Source organism: Microcaecilia unicolor, chromosome 7, assembly GCF_901765095.1.
Source record: "Microcaecilia unicolor chromosome 7, aMicUni1.1, whole genome shotgun sequence".
Taxonomy (NCBI): domain Eukaryota; kingdom Metazoa; phylum Chordata; class Amphibia; order Gymnophiona; family Siphonopidae; genus Microcaecilia; species Microcaecilia unicolor.
This window is the reverse complement of record NC_044037.1, coordinates 155981288-156002645: the sequence shown is the minus strand read 5'-3', so window position 1 is coordinate 156002645 and position 21358 is coordinate 155981288. Positions and strand designations below refer to the sequence as shown.

The 21358-nt window shown below is 43.6% G+C and overlaps 1 protein-coding gene across 1 annotated transcript in view; it reads left to right on the top strand.

The window, feature by feature from the left end:
* AGAP1 (ArfGAP with GTPase domain, ankyrin repeat and PH domain 1) overlaps positions 1 to 21358 on the top strand; it is a 2358592-nt gene that overhangs the window by 233262 nt on the left and 2103972 nt on the right. Inside the window, exon 2 of the mRNA XM_030210552.1 lies at positions 12938 to 12996. Within this exon, the coding sequence (XP_030066412.1) occupies positions 12938 to 12996 (59 nt within the window). The remainder of the gene's footprint in view (positions 1 to 12937; positions 12997 to 21358) is intronic.

The window sequence follows — 21358 nt, the reverse complement described above, 5'->3', positions numbered from 1 at the left end:
ATTTCTTTGAAGGGGTGAACAAACAATTGGATAAAGGTGAGCTGGTTGGTATTGTGTATCTGGATTTTCAAAAGACGTTTGACAAAGTATCTTATGAAAGACTCTGGAGGAAATTAGAGATTCATGGGATAGGAGGTAGTGTTCTATTGTGGATTTAAAACTGTTTAAAAGATAGAAAACAGAGTAGGGTTAAATGGTCAGTATTCTCAATGGAGAAGGGGGTAGATAGTGGGGTTCCCCAGGGGTCTGTGCTGGAACCGCTTCTTTTTAACATATTTATAAATGATCTAGAGGGTAAGAGTAACTAGTGAGGTAATTAAATTTGCTGATGACACAAAGTTATTCAAAGTTGTTAAATTGCAAGGGGATTGTGAAAAATTACAAGAGGACCTTTTGAAACTTGGAGACTGGGCGTCTAAATGGCAGATGACACTTAATGTGAGCAAGTGCAAAGTGATGCATGTGGGAAAGAGGAACCCAAATTATAGCTACGTCATGCAAGGTTCCACGTTAGGAGTCACTGACCAAGAAAGGGATCTAGGTGTCATTGTCGATGATACGTTGAAACCCTCTGCTCAGTGTGCTGCTGCCTCTAAGAAAGCAAATAGAATGTTAGGTATTATTAGGAAAGGAATGGAAAACAAAAATTAGGACGTTATAATGCCTTTGTATCGCTCCATGGTGCAACCGTACCTCGAATATTGTGTTCAGTTGTTGTCTCTGCATCTCAAAAAAGTTATAGTGGAATTAGAAAAAGTACAGAGAATGGCAATGAAAATGATAAAGGGGATGGGACGACTTCCCTATGAGGAAAGGCTGAAGCGGCTAGGGCTTTTCCTGGAGAAAAGACGACTGAGGGGAAATATGATAGAAGACTATAAAATAATGAGTGGAGTGGAAAGGGTAGATGTGTATCGTTTGTTTACTCTTTTCAAAAATACTAGGACTAGGGGGAATGGGATGAAGCTACAAAGTAGTAAATTTAAAACGAATCAGAGAAAATTTTTCTTCACTCAACATGTATTAAACTCTGGAATTCGTTGCCAGAGAATGTGGTAAAGCGGTTAGCTTAGTGGGGTTTTAAAAAAGGTTTGGACGGCTTCCTAAAGGAAAAGTCCATAGACCATTATTAAAATGGCTTGAAGAAAATCTTCTGCTTATTTCTGGGATAGGCAGCATAAAATGTATTGAACTTTTATGGGATCTTGGCGAGTATTTGTGACCTGGATTGGCCACTGTTGAAAACAGGCTGCTGGACTTGATGGACCTTCAGTCTGTCGCAGTATGGCAATACCTATGTACTTAAGTTCCCACATGGTATCTTTTTCTTTAGATCTAGGCACAGGAAAAAAAAAAAGATTTAAAATGCTCCCAGTTTTCAACCTAATTTATGTTAAATGTGGAGTATAAATGTCATAAATAAATAGAAACTCTGATTGTTGAGCAGCTGATTCATAAGAACATAAGCACTGCCATACTGGGAAAAGACCAATGGTCCATCAAGCCCAGCATCCTGTCTCTGACAGCGGCCAATCCAGGCTTCAAGAACCTGGCAACCCCCCCCCCCCCCCCCCCCCCCACACACACACACACAAAAATTAATTTTTAATAATGTTCAATGGACTTTTCCCTCAGGAATCCGTCCAAACCCCCTTTAAACTCCGTAAGGCCAACTGCAACGAGTTCCAGAGTCCAGCTGCACGCTGAGTAAAGAAAAACTTTCTCCTATTTGTTTTAAATCTACCATATTCTAGCTTCATCTTGTGTCCCCTGGTTCTGTTGTTGTTTGAAAGTGTAAACAAACACTTCACATCTGTCCGCTCATTATCTTGTAGACTTCTATCATATCACCCCTCAGCCGCCTTTTCTCCAAGCTGATGAGCCCTAACCTTCTCAACCTTTCCTCATAGGGAAGTCGTTCCATCCCTTTTATCATTTTCGTTGCCCTTCTCTGCACTTTCTCCAGTTCCTTTATATCTTTTTTGAGATGTGGCTACCAGACTTGGACACAATATTCGAGGTGCGGTCGCACCATGTAGCGATACAATGGCGTTATAACATCCTTGTGTTTATTTTCCAACCCTTTCCTAATAATACCCAATATTCTGTGTGTGCTTTCTTAGCCGCTGCAGCACACTGAGCAGGAGTTTTAGACGTCTTATCCACGATAACTCCCAGATCCCTTTCTAGGTCTGTGACTTCTAAAGTGGAACCTTGCATGACATAGCTGTAATTTGGGTTCCTCTTACCCACATGCATCACTTTGCACTTGTCAACATTGAACTTCATCTGCCACTTGGACGCCCAATCCCCCAGTCTCGCGAGGTCCTCCTGTAATCTTTCACACTCCTCCTGCGACTTAACGACCCTGAATAATTTTCTGTTCTCTGCGAATTTAATTACCTCACTAGTTACTCCCATCTCTAGGTCATTTATAAATATGTTAAAAAGCAGCTGTCCCAGCACAGACCCCTGAGGGACCCCACTAACTACCCTTCTCCATTGAGAATACTGACCATTCAATCCTACTCTCTGCTTCCTTTCAACTAGTTCTTAATCCATAGTAATACCCTACCTCCGATCCCAAGACTCTTCAGTTTCCTCTGGAGTCTTTCATGAGTCACTTTGTCAAACGCGTTTTGAAAATCCAGATACACAATGTCCACCGGTTCCCCATTGTCCATATGTTTGTTCACCCCCTCAAAAAAATTGCAGTAGATTGGTGAGGCAAGACTTTCCTTCACTAAATCCATGATGTCTGTTTTAGTGGCTCTTTACCAGGAGAAAAAAAAATCCCTGCACGAATATAACAAATGTTATGGTGTCCCTATAATTAGCCCCTCCAGATGACCCATTGATCATGATTTGAAAATATAAGTGAGATTAAATACAAATGCTACCAACAATAAAGAGCTACAACGTGGATGGAGCAGCTCGTAGGTTTGCTTGGTTTGTTTTGAGAGTATGGCGATGATGGCTGCGTGGAGAACAGGAAACTTAATTGGTTTCAATGTTTTGATGTCACTTGGTCTTCTGTCTATTAAACCTCCTTGGTGGCCTGGTCCGCCTCACTTCCAAGGAAACAGGAAGTATGTCAGAGATGCGGGCCATAAGAGAGAAGAGTTTGGTGGCAAAGCAGCGTATGAGAACTGTTGTCGCCCTGACTTTTGTAAAGCAAGAAAAGAAGGTAAATTCAGGGAAGGCAGGGGTGTGAGGGTGGATGCTGCTCCAAAAGAGTTCCACCTGAGACCCCCGCCTCTGGTGGCCTAATGGTAGAGCCGCCCCTGCCTGAGATAGCATTGAATGTGCCAGAGTATACAGTACTGACAAGAAAAGGCTTGTGCACTGAAGCTAGAGGAAGGGTTACATTGTTCTGTGCAAGAAGACAAACCCAGAAGGATATAATGACCAATATTTCTCCTGGGTTGTAAAATGGTGTGGTAAAGTTTAGATCAGTGTTTCCCAAGACAGTCCCGGCATTACCCCCTTGCCAGTCAGGTTGTCAAGATATCTACAGTGAATATGCATGAAAGATTTGGATAAAATGGAGACTGTGTATGCAGTTCAATTTCATGCATTTTCGTTGTAGATATCCTGCAAACTGACTGGCAAGGGGTACTCCAGGGCTGACTTGGGAAACAGTGGTTAGATAGCCTCAGCCATGGTTGGCAGTATAGGGAATGCCTAAAGGGAGTCTCCAAACTCAGAAAGAATCCCAGACAAGAGTGAAACACAGTAGGAAAGGGAAAAGCTTTTTGTTAAGCGTCCGATACTCAGCTGGTGACGCTCACCGGTTTGCTGACCTCCGCCAGTGTTTTGCCCTTTATTTCAGTGCTGGGCCACATTTGGGCTTAGGTGTTAAAATTCTGGAGCTGACTAAAGTGTAGCTGGTTAAGTGTAATATTCATCACTTACCCGGCTGTAGGGCACCACGTAAGAGAGAACCAACTTTTATGCGGTCCTATTTATGTGGTTACCTTGGTTTTTTTTAATTTTTTTATAAATCTTTATTGGAGTTCTCAACAAAACAATAAAGTTGTATAAACAAACAATCTGCCGCAACCATAACAACACAGATAACACAAAATATGTAACAATCATAATTCCACCAATGCGAGCTTTCCAGTAACAATTTTCTATTTTACTCCAGCCCCCCCACCAACCCCCCCACCCCCAGCGAACCCCCTGATTTATGACAATCTCTAACAGTCCCTCCAGCTCATACTGAATAAAGATAGCAAAGGAGAACAAAGAAAAAAAGAAAGGAGAAGACAGGGCAGGGCAATACATCAGCACAACCCCCCCCAGTATATCATTAAGGCATGCCATCCCAAAGTGATACCCCTATAAAATTCCTCAGGTATTAAGAAGTATACTCCGCTCTTAATGCGAAAGTCGGGTCCAATAAGGTTCCCCAGATATCCTGAAAAGATTTCCACTATCGTTCAGAGTCAGCAGACACCATTCTTCGTTCAAAAAGCACTAGATCAAACATCATCGTTTTCCACATAGTTAGTTGTGGTGCTTTCCGCATGCGCCAGTGCACTAAAATTACCTTTTTCGCTGTCATCAAGGCTTTTGCCAAGAATATGCGTTGGGCCCCCGACTCTACCTGCAAATGCGCCCCCTCAAGAAACAGGAAATCCCCAGGGTGAGTCCGAATTAGCCTCCCAATGCAAAGGGATAAGAACCTACCCACTCCCTCCCAGAATACCCGTGTCCGAACACACACCCAAAACATGTGCCCCAGAGTGGCTCTATCTAAGTCACATTTGGCAATATACAGTCTCATCAGGAATTTATATTCCTGTTCTCGACGTAATTCATTTATCGAGGTTTTCACTATGTTATCACGAAATGTTTGGAGCACCTCCTCTGTCACACTGCATTGCAAATCCGCCCTCCACGCCTCAGCCACTCCCTGCAACGATACCAATGGCCTAATCTCATAGAGCATCTTAACATAGTGACTCAATCTGGGATGCCCCTGCGCCTCCAGTCGTAAGCCCTCTGTAACTTGCTGGGCAAATACTCCTCCAAGCAATCACACTGGCAGAGAAGAGACATAATGCCGCGCTTGCAAGTACAGAAAGATATCTGAATGCTCGAGGCCCCATCTCTCACACAAGCTCAGAAAAGAAGTCATTTTACCCTCCGCATCAAGCAGATCCCCCACCCTCTTTATATCCTGCCCTCTACCTGCACTCCAAAGCCCTCGTCTTCCCACTCCAGGTTGAAAGTCCAAGTTCCCCTCCAGGGGCAAAAAAGGTGTGATGTTCCTATTTCCCTGAAATACCTTACATAGAGCTCTCCAAACAGACCTCATATATCTCCAAACAACATGCTGCTTGTCATCTCTAGCCAGACACGCAGCCCTAGCATGTAACATGTATATTGGCGACACTGGCCACATGTAGCCAACCTCTACATTCAACGGCGTAAATCTTGATACCCCTAATATCCAGTCCCTGATATGCTGCATACCACAACTCAGGTTATATTGCCTCAGGTCCATAAGGCCCATACCCCCCTTGGACCTAGGGAGCATGAGAGCAGACAAGGAGATCCTAGTCCTTTTACCTCTCCACAGAAAGAAGCTCAAAGCTTTATAAAGTTTTTTCAAATCGGCCTTTCAGCCATATCGGGAGAATTTGTAACATGTAGAGCCATCTTGGCAGTATAATCATATTATACAAGAAAATCCTACCAGTCAAAGCCAGCGGCAGACCTATCCACATGTGTAAACACTCCTCTGATTTCCGGAGTAACGGCCACACATTTAGCTCATACAGCTGCTTTGTATCTGCCGAGATATGGGCCCCTAGATACTTAAGAGATCCCTCCGCCTCTGTCAAAGGGAACTCAGCCCCCAGATCTGCAATCTTCAGATTAATGGACAACGCTTCAGACTTAGATACATTAAGTTTGAGCCCGGATACTTTCCCAAAGTTCGTAAAGAGCTGCAGCACCCTTGACCAGACTGTACCCGGCTCTGTCACCAACAACATGATGTCATCCGCAAAGGCCAAACGTTTCAGTGTCTCACTATAGTGTGGAACTACTATCCCCGGTATGTTCTGCGCTCCTCTAAGCCTTATCAAAAGTGGTTCCAGGAACAAAATCTACAACAACGGCAATAACGGGACACCCTTGCCTCGTACCTCTCCCCAATGGGAATACTGTGATGCAATCCCATTTACCAATACAGCTGATGATGGATTCGCATACAAAGTCTGTATAGCCCGTAAGAAAAAACCATCAATGCCATAGCATTGCAGAAGAGCAAACAGGAAAGGCCACTCCACCCGGTCAAAAGCTTTTTCAGAGTCAAAGCTTATGGCCAAGGCCAGACTATGTAGCTGCTTACACCGCTCTAGGCCCAGCAATAACTTGCGAACATTAACTTCAGCGTGCTTACCTTTTACAAAACCCACTTGATCACTTCACACCAATCTAGGTATTACCAGAGCCAACCTCTCAGCCAGTATCCTAGCCAGTAGCTTAAGATCAACATTTATAAGAGAGATGGGTCTATAGGAACCCGGCTGCAGTGGATCCTTCCCTGGTTTCGGCAAGACCGTTATCAATGCTTGATTCGACCCCCCTGGAAATGCCCCATCTTTTATAGCTGCATCAAAATATTCACCCAAAAGGCCCAGGACCTGGCTGTTTAAGATTTTTAAAAATTTGCCGCTATAACCATCTGGCCCCGGGGATTTATGTAGCTTGACTCTTTATAGCCCTTTGTAATTCAGGTCCTGATATAGGCTCATTCAAATGAAGCTGCTCTGCCTCTGAAAGTTTTGGCAGATCACACTCCTGCAAGAAGGTATCCACTGCAGCCTGACCTCCACCCCTCTCCGCCCTGTACAGCGTACAATAAAATTGGGCAAAGATCTGTTCCAACTGTTTCTGCTCAGTCACAATCTGGCCCCCCGCATTTCGAAGCGCAGAAATTGTAGACGCACCTGTCCAATCTTTTGTAAGACTGGCCAAGAGCTTACCCGGTTTATTTCCAAATCTAAAGTAGAGAGGTGTGGTAGCCGTGTTAGTCCACTCTTAAAGGTTATCAACAGAAATCAAACAAAATAAAACCCTTCACATACAAAAAGATCCATTATTTACAGCCAAGCCACAAGATACCACCGTATCTGCTCGGACCCAGAGGATAGAGACAGACACCTTGAAACCCTGACTGCATCCTTCAAACAGGCTACAACCCCAAAATAATCTCCAAGAATATTGCCTCCTCCCTCAGAACACCCAGGGAAAATCTGCTACAGTACAAAGAAAAAAAAAAGCCACAGACAGAATTCCCCTTGAGTGACATACAACCCAGAGCTGGAGGAACTGAGGAAAATCATAAGAGACCTACAGCCACTACTTCAGGAAGATGAATTACTGAAAGAGATATTCCCATCCCCACCAGTGCTGGCCTTCCGACAGCCACCAAATTTAAAACACAAGCTGATCAGAAGTAAACTTCCAACACAGACGGAAAAAGAAAAGGGCACGTTTCCGTGTAACACAGCCAGCTGCAAACTATGCCAAAACATTTCACAAGACCCCACAGTCATTCACAAAGGAAAAATATTCAACATGAAGGACTATTTTACTTGCTCATCTTCCAATGTGGTATATATCATTCAGTGTAAAAAATGTAACGAAGGATGCTATATTGGAGAAACAGGCTAGATGCTTAAGACAAGATTCAATCTGCACAGACATCACATGAAAATAGCTGGGGCCAGTCAGGCCCCCACCCCTGTGGGCCAACACTTCACAAGAACAGAACACGGCACCAGTGATTTCACAGTAAGAATACTGAAAGTTAATTTTAAAACAATACAGGAACGTAAGACCTTTGAAATAAGAATGAATATTTTGACACCCAACAAACAGAACTTAATAAGGATCTGGGTTTTCTAACTCATTATAAAACATAAAGCTGTATTTCTCTGTTTATTACCCTCCTCTCACCTACCAACACCCATTCTGTTGGAATATCAATGAAATGCTTTGATGTCCCCATGCATACCCCCCACTCTGTCAGACTGTCAAAGTAATGCTTTGATGTTTCTCTCATATATACTATCTGCTACCACATTTGCTTATTTCCGATCTGAGGAAGAAGGGCAGCCTTCGAAAGCTAATCAAGAAATGTATTAAGTTATGTCCAATAAAAAAGGTATCATCTTATTTTCTTTTCCATGTTTTATTTTGTTTGATTTCTGTTGATAACCTTTCCAAATCTAAAAAGTCTAAAGCGCTGATAAAATACATTTTTCTGTGCCTGCTCCTGAAGCAAGCTATTTAGCGCCCCTTGAACCCGCTCCAAAGGGCGTCGACCCACCTCCATGGGCCTAGCACCCAACTGTCCCTTTAATGACCTGATCTTTTTCTCTAGCTCGATCATCCTACTGGCCTGCTGCCTCTTTTTCCTAGCAACAAAAGCAATATCACCCCTGATGACAGCCTTCCCAGCTTCCCACATCAAAATGGGGTTGATAGCATGATCCTTATTATGATGTAAATATTCCTCCCATCTTTGACTCAAGTATTGCCTAAATTCCAAGTTCCTGTACAGATGTGCAGGGAACTTCCACCTCTCCCTCCCTCCCTCCAACTCCGAAACCTCCCAAATCCACACTAATAGAGATAGGGGTATGATCCGATATCACCAGAGGCCCGATATCTGCCTTCTGTATCATATGGAATATATCCCTGGAGATAAAGATAAAGTCTATTCGTGACTGCATTGAGTGTACCCTCAAGACATGGGTGAAATCCCGCTTTGAAGGATTAAAAATTCTCCAAGGGTCCACTAGATCTAGGATCTGCAATAATACCCCCAACCCCTCTGAGGTACGAGATCTAGATCTCTGCACCCCAGCTGTAGTGTCCAGACTCGAATCAAGGATGGTATTAAAATCTCCCAATAAAATCTTGGGCCCCTGAATCCCAGATAATCTGGCGATTAGAGTTCGGAAAAAGGCCCTTTGAGCCAATTAGGTGCATATGCTGAGATTAACGTGATGTTGGAATGATTTAATTTTCCTTCCACAATTACAAATCTCCCCTCTGTATCTATGGTGACCTTATGTTGGACAAAAGGAACCGACTTCCGAATCAAGATGGTCACCCCAGCCTTACTTTTCTGTGCGGATGCCCAATAACACTGCGCCACCCAGGATCTTTTCAACTTTTGATGTTCCACGTCATTAAGCTTTGTTTCCTGCAACCCCACAATGTTGGCACTATGCGTACCCAGATATTGCAAGATCTTAGTTCTTTTTATCGGTGAATTAATACCAGACACATTCCATGATACACAAGTCAAAGCTTTATGAGACCCCATGTGCACCTAGTGGCCCTGGACATGCTTCAAAGTGAATACACACCTGCTTTTCCCACCACAGGGCCCAGCCTCCCCCATAGTGAGATACCATACACCACCACACCACCACACCGCCACAGTCAAATACCCTATCCTCTACTCCCTTCCCATACATGCCCCATGTACCTCAGGACCTGTTCCCTCCCTCCCCTCTCTCCCCCCCCCCTAACCCCCTCCCCCCCCCCCCCCCCCCCACTGACCCCTGCCCTATCTTACTGCCCCTTCTGCCACACTCGGAGGCCATTTCAGTGATGCTTCCCAGCCCTTTCCCCACCCTCCCTGCCTCTACAGTGAGAACCTATCCTCACTCACTCACATTATCACTCTGCCCATACACACCTATCCTAAATCCCTTACTCATTTATGATAAAAAAAACTATCTTTTACTTCCCTTTGAACAGTAACCAAAGTACAGAACAGGCAGTATGCAAAACACAGTAAAACCTGTACTCTCTCCAGGTATTCCACCACCACAGGCCACAACTTCACATCCTCCTATATCAGGTAGACTCCCGACTGTCAGTTTGGAAACCAGCTCTGCAATTGTTTTTTTGCTTCTGCACAAGTCTCAAAAACATACGCTTTCCCCTCCTTGACCACATGGAGCCTCGCTGGATATTGTAGGGTAAAACGCAGCTGCTTCTCCACCAACAGCTTACAGGTCTCAGAGTATCCTCTTTGTAGTTGAGCCACTGCCACCGAATAATCCTGGAACAGCATGATTCTGGAGTTCTGCAGCTGCAGATTTTGCATGGCTCTGCATTTTCTCATGATCTGCTCTTACTGTGCAAAGTTCAAGAATCTTACCACCACCACTCGAGGCCTGGTCGCTCCCTGTATCCAGCGCCCCACGCAGTGCGCCCTTTCAATATGTATTGGCCCCGTTCCAGACTCTGCTCCCACGATCTCTGCAAACCATTTTTCAAGCATATTTTGAAGGTCCCGTTCATTCGGCGATTCAGGCAAACCCACCAGCCAGATGTTATTCCGCCGAGACCTATTCTCAAGGTCTTTAAGCTTGGCGTTACAGCCTGTAACTTCTTATTAAACCTCGTTAGCTCATCAAGAACCTCTTGTAGGCTGTCCTCCGCGGCTCCCACTCTGGTTTCCAGCTCCGACACTCTGATATTAAAATCAGTAACGGCTTGGGTGAGTCCCTGCACACTAGCGTGAATTCCGTCCAGCTGCGTGCTCAAAGCCGTTGTCACTGCCGAAGATAGTTTCTCGATAAGCACTTCTGAGAGCCCTGCACTTTCTCCCAAGTCCTCCGCCATCTTGGCTTCAGTTGCCGCTCCCTGGTGTGTCTTTGAATTTTCTTTTTTCGCGCTTTTATTAGCCATGTCTGACCCCGATCTGAACATAAATCTGTCCATGCGCTTCAGATCTCTTCGTTGCTACACTGCAGAGGCAAGAAAGAAGAACCAAATCCACTTCAAAGTCTCGTAAGGGGAAAGGACCGAGGAGCTCGAGGTAAATGCAACCTCCTAGCTCAAGCGCATCACGTGACCCCCCCCCCCCCCACCTTGGCTGTTTAAGTGCTGAATATCAGCACTTAGCTGGCCAAGTGCTGACTTTGCCCCTGAAATGCCCCCAAAATAACCGGATTTCAGTTAGGCGCTAACTGGTTATTTTCAGTGACACTAACTGATTAAGTGCTGCTGAAAATGAGCAGTTAGCCCCGAATAGGCAGTCTAACTGGCCAGGATCCATTTGTGGCTGGTTAAATCACTTTGAATACCAACCCGTAAATGTTTTTGAATGTGCATTAATGGTTGTTATGAAGAGTAAAACCTGGCCTGGATTAGTGAGTAGAACTGGGCAGGGCAACATCTTCTGAAAAGAATTTGCCAAAAGAGAGAGAGGGGAGGATGCACGGAAAGTGGAAGAGTTGGAGAAATTGGTAAATTGCAAGTATATGAGATTAAGCTTATATTTTTTATTTGGAGTTCTGACGAAAAGCCTATTTTGTTGTTTAAATTTGGAAGTGATTAAAGTTAGCCTTTTGGAGCATCTTAACTCTGGGTCCTTCATAATTGAAACATCCTAAGCAGTGGTGTAGGCCGGTGGGGGGGGGGGGGGGGGGAGTTATGTAGGGTTGCAGAGGGGGTGGAGAGCAGGGCAGAATGTGCCACCGTATTTTGGCCTCAACCCCCCTCCCCAAAATCGAGGTCTGGCCGGTTCCCAAGCCAAGGGAGGGCATTTTCTGAAACTGGGGTAGTCTGGATTTTCGCGATCAGTGGGCGGCATGGTGGCAGATTCCTGAAGTCAGGTCTTCAAAACATTGTAGAAGTGAGTTAAAATAGGACTGTATATCGGAGCTTGTGTGTCTTTTCTGTGTAAAGTGGATAGATCTTCACTGGATAGACAGTGGGGCATTTTGTTGTTTATTTGCCATCTTAAGTCTGTTGATTGATGACCCTTTTGGTTGTGTTTTGCACACATTAAAATAAAATTACGTTATGACTTATTTTGAATACCTACATCACTGACCTCACATATGTCACTTTGAACTTACATAGGTTTCTGATCTATAGGAATGTCTAAATAGTGTACAAAAACTTGGAACACCTGGTTAACCTGGGAAAAATATAAATGAGAAGAAAATGGAAATTTGGCATATTTTAATGGTTGTGTTGGGAATATTTACTATTTTCATATTCATATTAAACGTAAAACATAGCTATTTGAGGGGGCTTATTTTATGATTTAACATGTTGGTGATAAGTTGGGCTTATCAGAAGGATTTTAATGTAATTTGGTGGTTGAATATTAGAATACTAGAAATTTCAGCTATTAGATGTCCTTTTACTAAGCTGCAGTAAGCTCTAGCATGTGCTTACTGCAACTTAATATGACTTGCTGGGGGACACGCTCAGGCGACCTGTAGTAATTTTTGGTCAGAGTGTGCAGACCATGTTCCAAAAAATATTTTTTTTGCTCAGAAGGGGGCATGTTTTTTTTTTTTGGGGGGGGGGGGGGGGCCAGAGTGGGAATTTCTGTGCTAGTTAGCGCATCTACGTTATCGCACACTGAATAGCACAGGATTTGTGTATGAGCCCTTATTGCCTATAAAATAGGTGACAGTAAGTGCTCACACACTAATATTTTTTAATGGTTGCGCACTAATGGAAAAATTAATGTATGATCATTATCTGGCTGCGGTAAAAATAGACTTCGCTTGCGGGAAGGTCCTATGTAAGGACATGCTAAGGCTACCTTTTATAACAGCTTAGTAAAAAGACTCTTAGTATGGCAGGATTTTTATAATGTTGTGTTTGTATTATTGTCTTTGTTGAAAACAGTGTAGAATATGTGGTATACAAAAATGTGCAAAATCATTCAAATTTTGTTCTATAAAGAAATGTGCGTAAGTTCTTCGTAATGACCCATTTAGCATTAACTATTTACCTGATTTTTGTAAGTATTTAGCACTTCTCACACCTTGTGTAGTAAACTTTTTTTTTTAATTCTAAAATATAAATGAGAATGTTACGTTTCCTAATTATTAAAATACATGTATTTGTTTTTCATGTTTTTCAGATGCATTTGTAAATAGTCAGGAATGGACGCTAAGTCGATCTGTGCCAGAACTGAAAGTGGTGAGTAACTGATTTTGAGTCTGTGTAGAGAAGTGGTTCTTGACTCAGTCCTCAGGACATACCTAGCCAGTCAGGTTTTCAGAAACCTCACAATGAATATGCATGAGATAAATTTGCATGGTGATCTTTAATGAATCTTCATTGTGGGTATCCTGAAAACCTGAATGGCTAGATGTGTCCTGAGGACTGGGTTGAGAACCCCTGATCTGGAAGGAAATTTTCAAAGCCATTTCTGCAAGTAGAAAAATGTGTTAATCTTTGAAATGGGCTTTCTAAAGCTGCCAACACTATATACGAGTAGAAGTATAAACACTCCCCCACCTGGGTGCAAGGCAGTCTGGAATGGTAGGACAGTCCTCTTCACTTCCTGCAGAGGGTTTCCCTGTACTCTTCAGAGTGGATGTGTGTTTCCTTGGTTGGGGAGTACACTGCTTGAGCTGAATGATGCAGGGGACTTGGTCCAGCTACCACCTGGAGATTCAGATGGTGCAGTTGGCCTTTGTGGAGTTTCTTCCTCTACTTCGGGGGAAAGCAGTCCGAGTGATGACAGATAACAGCAAGGAGGCACCAGAAGCCAGGCTGTAGCATTAGAAGCTGTGAGCTTCTTCTATTGGATGGAGAGACTTCTGCAAGCTCTGTCTGCAGCCCATACTTTGGGCAAGGACAATGACTAGGTGGACTTTCTCAGCTGTTCCCTATTGGATCCAGGGGAGTGTGAGCTGGGGCTGACAGCCTTCCTGCTCATTCTGGACCAGTGGGGGCTTCCGGTGTTCAACCTGATGGCTATACACTCCAGTGCCAAGTCAGAGTATTTCTTTAATTCCAGGAAAGAGGCGGCCTCTCAGGGGATAGATGCCTTGGTACAGCAATGGCCAACAGAGGAGAGACCCTGTACTTCTTTCTTCTGTGGCCTCTGGTAGGTTGGTTCTTGTGCAGGATTGTGCAGCATCCGTACTTTGTCCTTTTAATGGCTCTGGATTTTCCCCATTGGCTGTGGTATATAGACCTAGTGTGTGTGTATGTGCATTGGTAGCCATGTCGCTTCCATTGTCCAGGGAATGCAGTTTTCAAGGTCCTGTGGAAATTTAAGAACTTTTATTCTGCTTGATCCATAGTTCTCAGCAATTACAAAATTACATACACAAAAAAGACAAATTGACATTTATGAAGAAAACAGAATAACTTAAAAATCAAAGTCTCACATCAGATATTAATCATTATTCATTGCCCCAACTGTAGGCCTGCATAAACAGCAAAGTCTTTAAACTCTGTAATATTTTTAATTTGAAGAGGCAACTTATTCCAATAAGCTGGACCAGCAACATAAAGAAATCTTACTTCTGTACTCATCAGAACATATTACTTAATCCGGATCCCTTCTGGCTTATGGTTTAGTGCTTGAAAGAAGCTGTTTATTGAGGTGTAGTTTCTCGCTTATGGTTGTGTCTACCTTGCTCAGGTCCTGGAAGTCTTCCACATCCCTGGTGTCTTATCCTGGAAGGTACAGATCCCTGAAATTCTGTGTTTTTGTTTTTGCCGCAAGGTGTGGCTTAGGGTTCAGTGTGTGCTCTGCTTTTACAGTTAAAAACAAAATTAAAAAAAACCCAAAGACAAATTTGTGCGTATGCATGGTAGCGAGTTCTTCTGATGTAATGTTAGGTTCACTTGATGATTATTGCAGCTGTAGTAGTTGATGGAGCATGAGTGTGCATTATAAAGGGACCTTCTGCTGTTTTGTAGATGCATATTGGAGTTTTATATTGAGCACCAACAAGTTATACTGGTGAATTTACTGGAAAAGATCTATTTTCTCTACCTCCATCTGCGGGTAGGAAGAGATAACACCTACTTGTTCAGAATGGTACGGCATGACTGAAGGAAATGAAATTATCAGGTAAGACACAATTTCACCTTGTGTGCACACAGCCACAGGTGTTAAAACAAAAATAGAAAATTATTTAGCTTAAGATTGCCAGTTGCTGACATGATCATGTCATGCCTTATATTTATGGGCTTCAAAATCATATTCAAAATAATTTTCAAAGCTCCAGAATTTACTACAATGCTTCACTGTGCAAGAAAAACCTACTATGCTCCACTGTTCAAAAGGGAACATGGCATCAAGGCATGTATATTGGCAATGATCCAGGCAAAGTCAGTTATTCAGATCTGTTCCCAACCAATTGGATATCTTTTCATCAAACTGCAGGAGACTTGTATTCAACCAGATACAAACCTCCTGATATTCAAAGCTATTTAACTAGCCAGACACTGCCACTGACTGTTTAAATAGGATATTGACACCTAACCATGCATATCCAGTGGGAGATAATTGGTTATCTTCTGCTAAATATCTGCAGTTAGTGGCTACACAACATAGCCGGTTAGGTGCGAATGTTCAGCGCTTAACCAGCTATGTTAAACAGTTAAAATAGGCTGCATAAATTGCAGGCCCATTTTTAACCGTTAAAAAATTCACTGGTTGTGCTGAATATCACGTCGGGGTCACCACTGTTTTTAACCTACCCCTCTATAGACCCCCGTGGGATCCTTCCACACGGAGGTGTACAGAGGGTTTGTTCCTCTACGATCTTGTGGACCGCCTCCCTGAATTTCAATGACACCCCTTCCCATGGGTATCGGCGTTGGGGAGGCATCAGAAGGCGCAGTTCAAATCTAATTCCCATGACCACAGCTTTCTGTCTATTTAGATCTAAGTGAACCTTTGGCCATTTATGTTCCCACATACAATCTATGAAAAGTCTATAAAACTGTTTTAGTGAGAAATCTTACTTGTGTGGGGGTGTGTGTGTTAGTTTGCAAAACAGGTGAAAGATAGAGAATAAATTGACACAAAGACAGAAATAGTTTAGTTAAAGAAATAGTCTTTTTAATCTTACCCAAATCAGGCTTTAATCAGGTACATTCAGCAGACAGATTCTGGGTTCAACCGGCCAGAGCCCTGCCCTCTAGAATACGTTGGGGAAAATCGTTCCAACGAGGGCTTGCATGCACCCTGCTTTTATACAATTTGGTCACCATACAAGTCTATGGAGAGGGATTTTTTTTTTTCTAATGTTGCTTAATCAGTGAATCATACTCTACCACCGGTCAGGTGCCCACCTCTCCTTTCCGTTTTATTATTGCAAATTATTGTGCAGTTTCCCTTTTTGTCAACAACTCCTTAGATACAGATATCCAAACATGGACAAATCTGTCTCATATCATCTTGTAATCTGGGTGCCATCCCACAAAGACAGACTCCGTGTTATGAACCAAACTTCTTATCATTTCTGTCTTTAATTTCTGCATCATGTGTGTTACACTCAATTCGGAAGTTGCACCAGGTTTCATTAGAACTCACCAAGCAGTCCTGCTCTTGCAGGCTCTCTGCTATAAGGCCCTCAGCTGGTTATCAGGCCTAGTCAGTGCTTTTCAGCTGGTTAAAGCTATGTAGCTTGGCCCACCACTATTCCAGTGGATAGGTCTCAAGCTAGAACACATATTAACACCAATTAACTTTTTAGTGGTTAAAGAAACCTTGAATTTCCTGTGCCGTTCGTCAGAAATGCTGATTGTCAGGCCCATTGTGTCTTCGTTCTCTTTAGTGGTACAGGACAACAAAAGAACACCACACAAATGCTGTAAACAAACATATGCAGAAGGAAAAGCACAAACACATTGATTTTCAATTACTGGTAGCTATGAGGCATATTTTCAAAGCACTTAGCCTTCCAAAGTTCCATAGAAACCTATGGAACTATGGAAGGCTAAGTGCTTTGAAAATATGCCTCTATTTGGACAGAATAAGGAATTAGGTAACTTGATTTCAAATTTTGAACCCTGATTCTAAGACAACATCAATTGTAAGCCGCACCTACTTTCCACGGAGATTAAAACCAGCAAAAAAAAGTGCATCTTAGAATCAAGGAAGTATGGTATATCCAGTCAGGCTTACCAGAAATAGTGAAAGTTGGTCAAGTTGGTCAAGCCCACCTCAAAGTAGTGAGAGCAAGAAATTATGTGGTGCACTTTAGCAACTGAGGGCTAATTGCAGTAGATACTGGGGAATTATTTTTAAATATTATTTTGATCTCTTTGAAGCTCGTATGTGGAAGAAAAGTACTCTAATGTAGAATGGTTGCTCAAAACATGATCATTGTCAGCAGTGGTTGTGTGGAGATGCTCTGCCTGTGGTAAGTGACAGCTTAGTATAGTTGCCGATTCCCTTGGGCTGTTTAAGTCCTCAAACAGCTTGCGGGGGGGGGGGGGGGGGTCGGGGTCTGCCTTCCAGGAGCCTGTTGGTTCTCTACTGGCTTTTCCATGGTACCCACGGTCCCAATGAGTGGCAGGAAGGGTAGCCATTTTCCCTGTTGCAGCTTTCCCCGTGTGCAAGTTGAGCAGGTGCAGCAGTTTCCTGTGGAGGGGTACCTGTATTGAGGGGCGGGGCACATCTTGGCCTGCGTTGGGTCAAGTAGAAGACCTGATGGGACCCCATCTCCAAAATGGCTCTAGCACATGGTCCTCTGGGATACTTGGCCAGGGAGAGTACCCCCTTGGATAAAGCAAGGGGGGATATCGAGTGGAGTTGAACGGGTAGATGTGAAGCGTCTGTTCACGCTTTCCAAAAATACTAGGACTAGGGGGCATGCGATGAAGCTATTAAAAATGAATCAGAGAACTTTTCTTCAATGTGTAATTAAACTCTGGAATTCGTTGCCAGAGAATGTGGTAAAGGTGGTTAGCTTAGCGGAGTTTTAAAAAGGTTTGGATGGCTTCCTAAAGGAAAAGTCCATAGACTGTTATTAAATGGACTTGGGGAAAATCCGTTATTAAATGGACTTGGGGGAAAATCCACTATTTCTGGGATAAGCAGTATAAAATATTTTGTACATTTTTGGGATCTTGCCAGGTATTTGTGACCTGGATTGGCCACTGTTGGAAACAGGATGCTGGGCTCGATGGACCTTGGTCTTTCCCAGTATGGCAATACTTACGTACTTATGTAGAGATTCAGCCCCCCTGAAGGGCCCTCGGTGGCCACGCCTTGATGGGCTGAGCATCCCAGGATGAACCCAGTGCTGGGGACTGTGGGGGGGGGGGGGGGGGGGGGGGAGGTGGTAGTGGCAGGCCAGAAGAGCTGGTGTTCCCACTCTCTCCTGAGAAACCTTTCAGCTATAGTTTCAGACCTTAACTCTCCCCCAGTGGAGGAGGAGTCTTGTTCACTAGTCATCTATTTTTTTCAGGTGGGCGGAGCTGCCTAGTCTTTTTGACACCACTTCAGAGGGCTTGTCGCCATTTCTACACCAGAGGCAGATGAGGGAGACCCGACCTTGGCAGAGTGGGAGAACCCAGAGGTGGCCTCTCATGGGGGCGAAGGTTCTTGAGATGTTCCATCCCCTGCTGCTTGTGGTAATTGAGAAGTACTGGTGAATCTGCAAGGTGGACACCCATATGTTGGCTGTTACCAAGAAAACTGCTATCCCAATAGAAGGAGATGTTCTCTGAAGAAGATCTATGAGAGGAGGTTGGCTCATCTTCTGAAACAGGTCTTTTCTTCAGCAGTGGCAGGGTTACATGCTGCTGTTTGTGGGGGCTATATGGGAAGATCCATACTTTGTTGGCTGTAACTAATCCCTGACTCCCCAGAGATGGCATGCTTGGAATCGGGGCAGCTTTCTTAGTGAATGTCCTGTATAACTTACTCCACAACTCTTCTCACTTGGTTGCCACAGTGGTGTGGCCAGGAGGTGCCTGCGGTTGTGACTCTGCTACTGGGCAGAGGATGTATCCTCCAAGACATGCTTGAGCATTCTGCCCTTTCTGGGTTGCTTGGTTTTTTGAAGAGGAACTGGAAAAGTTGGTCAGGAACTTTAGATGCCTATCCCTGCCAACTCCCCAGATGTGGTCCAAAGAGGACTGAGCCAATTGGAGCACAGCAGGACCCACTCTAAAAAGTGGGTTAACATTGGTCAACTAAGCAATATTCTCCTGTGGCATTAACAAGTTAACGGTGGGCCCTTTTGAGGGCTAAGGAAATTGGAAACCAAGGTACCTCAGAGGTTGCAGTTGCTATCAGAAGAGTTCAGTGAGTTAAATTAGAACAACAGTAACTCCTAAAGATACTTTGTGAATTCTTTTGTATTTTCAGATGACAAATGTGCATAAAACTACAATCACACATTCATCCAGGAAGTAGATACAATAGTAACATAGTAAATGACGGCAGATAAAGACCTGTACAGTCCATCCAGTCTGCCCAACAAGATAAACTCATTTACATGGTATGTGATACTTTATATGTATACCCGAGTTTGATTTGTCCTTGCATTTCTTAGGGCATAGACTGTAGAAGTCTGCCTAGCACTGTTCTTGTACTAAGTTCTGAAGTTAACGTCGAAGCCCCTTATAATTTACGCTCCAGCCCATGCCTATCTATTCAGTCATGATCAGGGCGTAGACCATAGAAGTCTGCCCAGCTCCCATTTTGTTTCCCAATTACAGGCGTTGTCACCCAATCTCTGCTAAGATTCCGTAGAACCATTCCTTCTAAACAGGATTCCTTTGTGTTTATCCCATGCATGTTTGAATTTCATTTCCATTTTCATCTCCACCACCTCCCACAGGAGGGCATTCCACATATCCACTACCCTCTCAGTGAAAAAATACTTCCTGACATTAGTCCTGAGTCTGCCCCCCTCAACCTCAATTCATGTCCTCTAGTTCTACTGCCTTCCCGTCTCCAAAAAAGGTTCATTTGCTGATTAATACCTTTCAAATATTTGAATGTCTGTATCATGTCACCCCTGTTTCTCCTTTTCTCTATGGTATACATGTTAAGGTCAGCAAGTCTCTCCTCATACGGTTTGCAACGCAAATCCCATACCATTTTTGTAGCTTTTCTTTGCATCGTTTCCAGTCTTTTTACATCTTTAGCAAGATACGGCCTCCAAAACTGAACACAATACTCCAAGTGGGGCCTCACCAATGACTTGTAGAGGGGCATCAACACCTCCTTTCTTCTACTGGTTATGCCCCTCTCTATTTAGCCTAGCATCCTTCTGGCCACGGGCGTCGCCTTGTCTCTTCACCTTTAGACCCTCTGACACCAACACCCCAAGGTCTGTCTCCTGAGTCGAGCTTACTAATCTCTCCCCTCCTATTAGTTCTCTCTTTTGGGTTTCTGCACCCCAAGTGCATCACTCTACACTTCTTGGCATTAAATTTTAACTGGATATTCACATAATACCAGAATACATACTTATAACCACAGTAATATTTTGATGATACAATATATATATATATTATATTTTTTTTATATGCAGTGCTCAGTCAGTGTTGTTGTGCCTGTACCATGAGCCACGAAACCTAATCAGCACTTCAACTTAAAAACATCACGGCACTGACCTACCTCCCTTCTCCACCCCTGATAATTGCTGATGATATAAAATAAGAACAGATGATAAGGTTCGCTTATCTTGAATCTCTAATATTCTCGTTATGGAAAGAATGAGTGGCCGGGTTCTTGTGATGTTGTGTTGCCGATGCTCGTGGTGCTCTATTCCGTGTCCAGTGCTCTGTGGTTTAAAAGTTATACAGTAGCTTTCATCCTGCATCTGTCAAAACTGGTATCCCAACGGGGCAGTTTTTGCGTATAAGGAAATTGTGTGGCACAAAGGACAATTTTAACATGGAGGCCAAGGGTATGTATGATAGATTCAGGGCGCAGGGGTACCCTCCGAAACTGTTAAAAACATCTTGGAAGCGAGCATCTAATACTCATCAACAATGGCTATTAACCCCACACAAAGGACATCCAAGTACCAAGCAAGAAAAGTTCACATGTATCTTGCCATACTCTAACAGAACTGCATCAGTACAAGGAATTATAAGAAAACATTGGCCCATGCTTTCATTATTACAATTCAATGATTACCCACTGTTTGTTAATACCAGGGCAAAGAACATGGGGCAGATATTGAGATCGCGATCTCATTTGAGTTAAAAACCGAGGGGTGAGTCCAGAGGGGGCCACAAACCATGTTCACGATGTCTACTGTAAATATGTATGGCAAACTGATCAGGTGATTCATCCGAAGACAGGACGTACATTCCATTTTACAACAGTTACTGACTGTGAGTCCATTCAAGTTGTGTATGGCATTACTTGCCCTTGTAATAAATGGTATATCGGCTACACTACACGGAAGATCAAACAGTGTATAGCTGAACACATTAGCAACTTGAGACTTCAGAAGAGAGAAGCCCCTCTGGAAGAGCATTGGGCCACTCAACAGCATAACTTTTCAGATTTAAAATACCTAGTGTTGAAGCAGGTCATTACATCGCACGGGGGTGATAT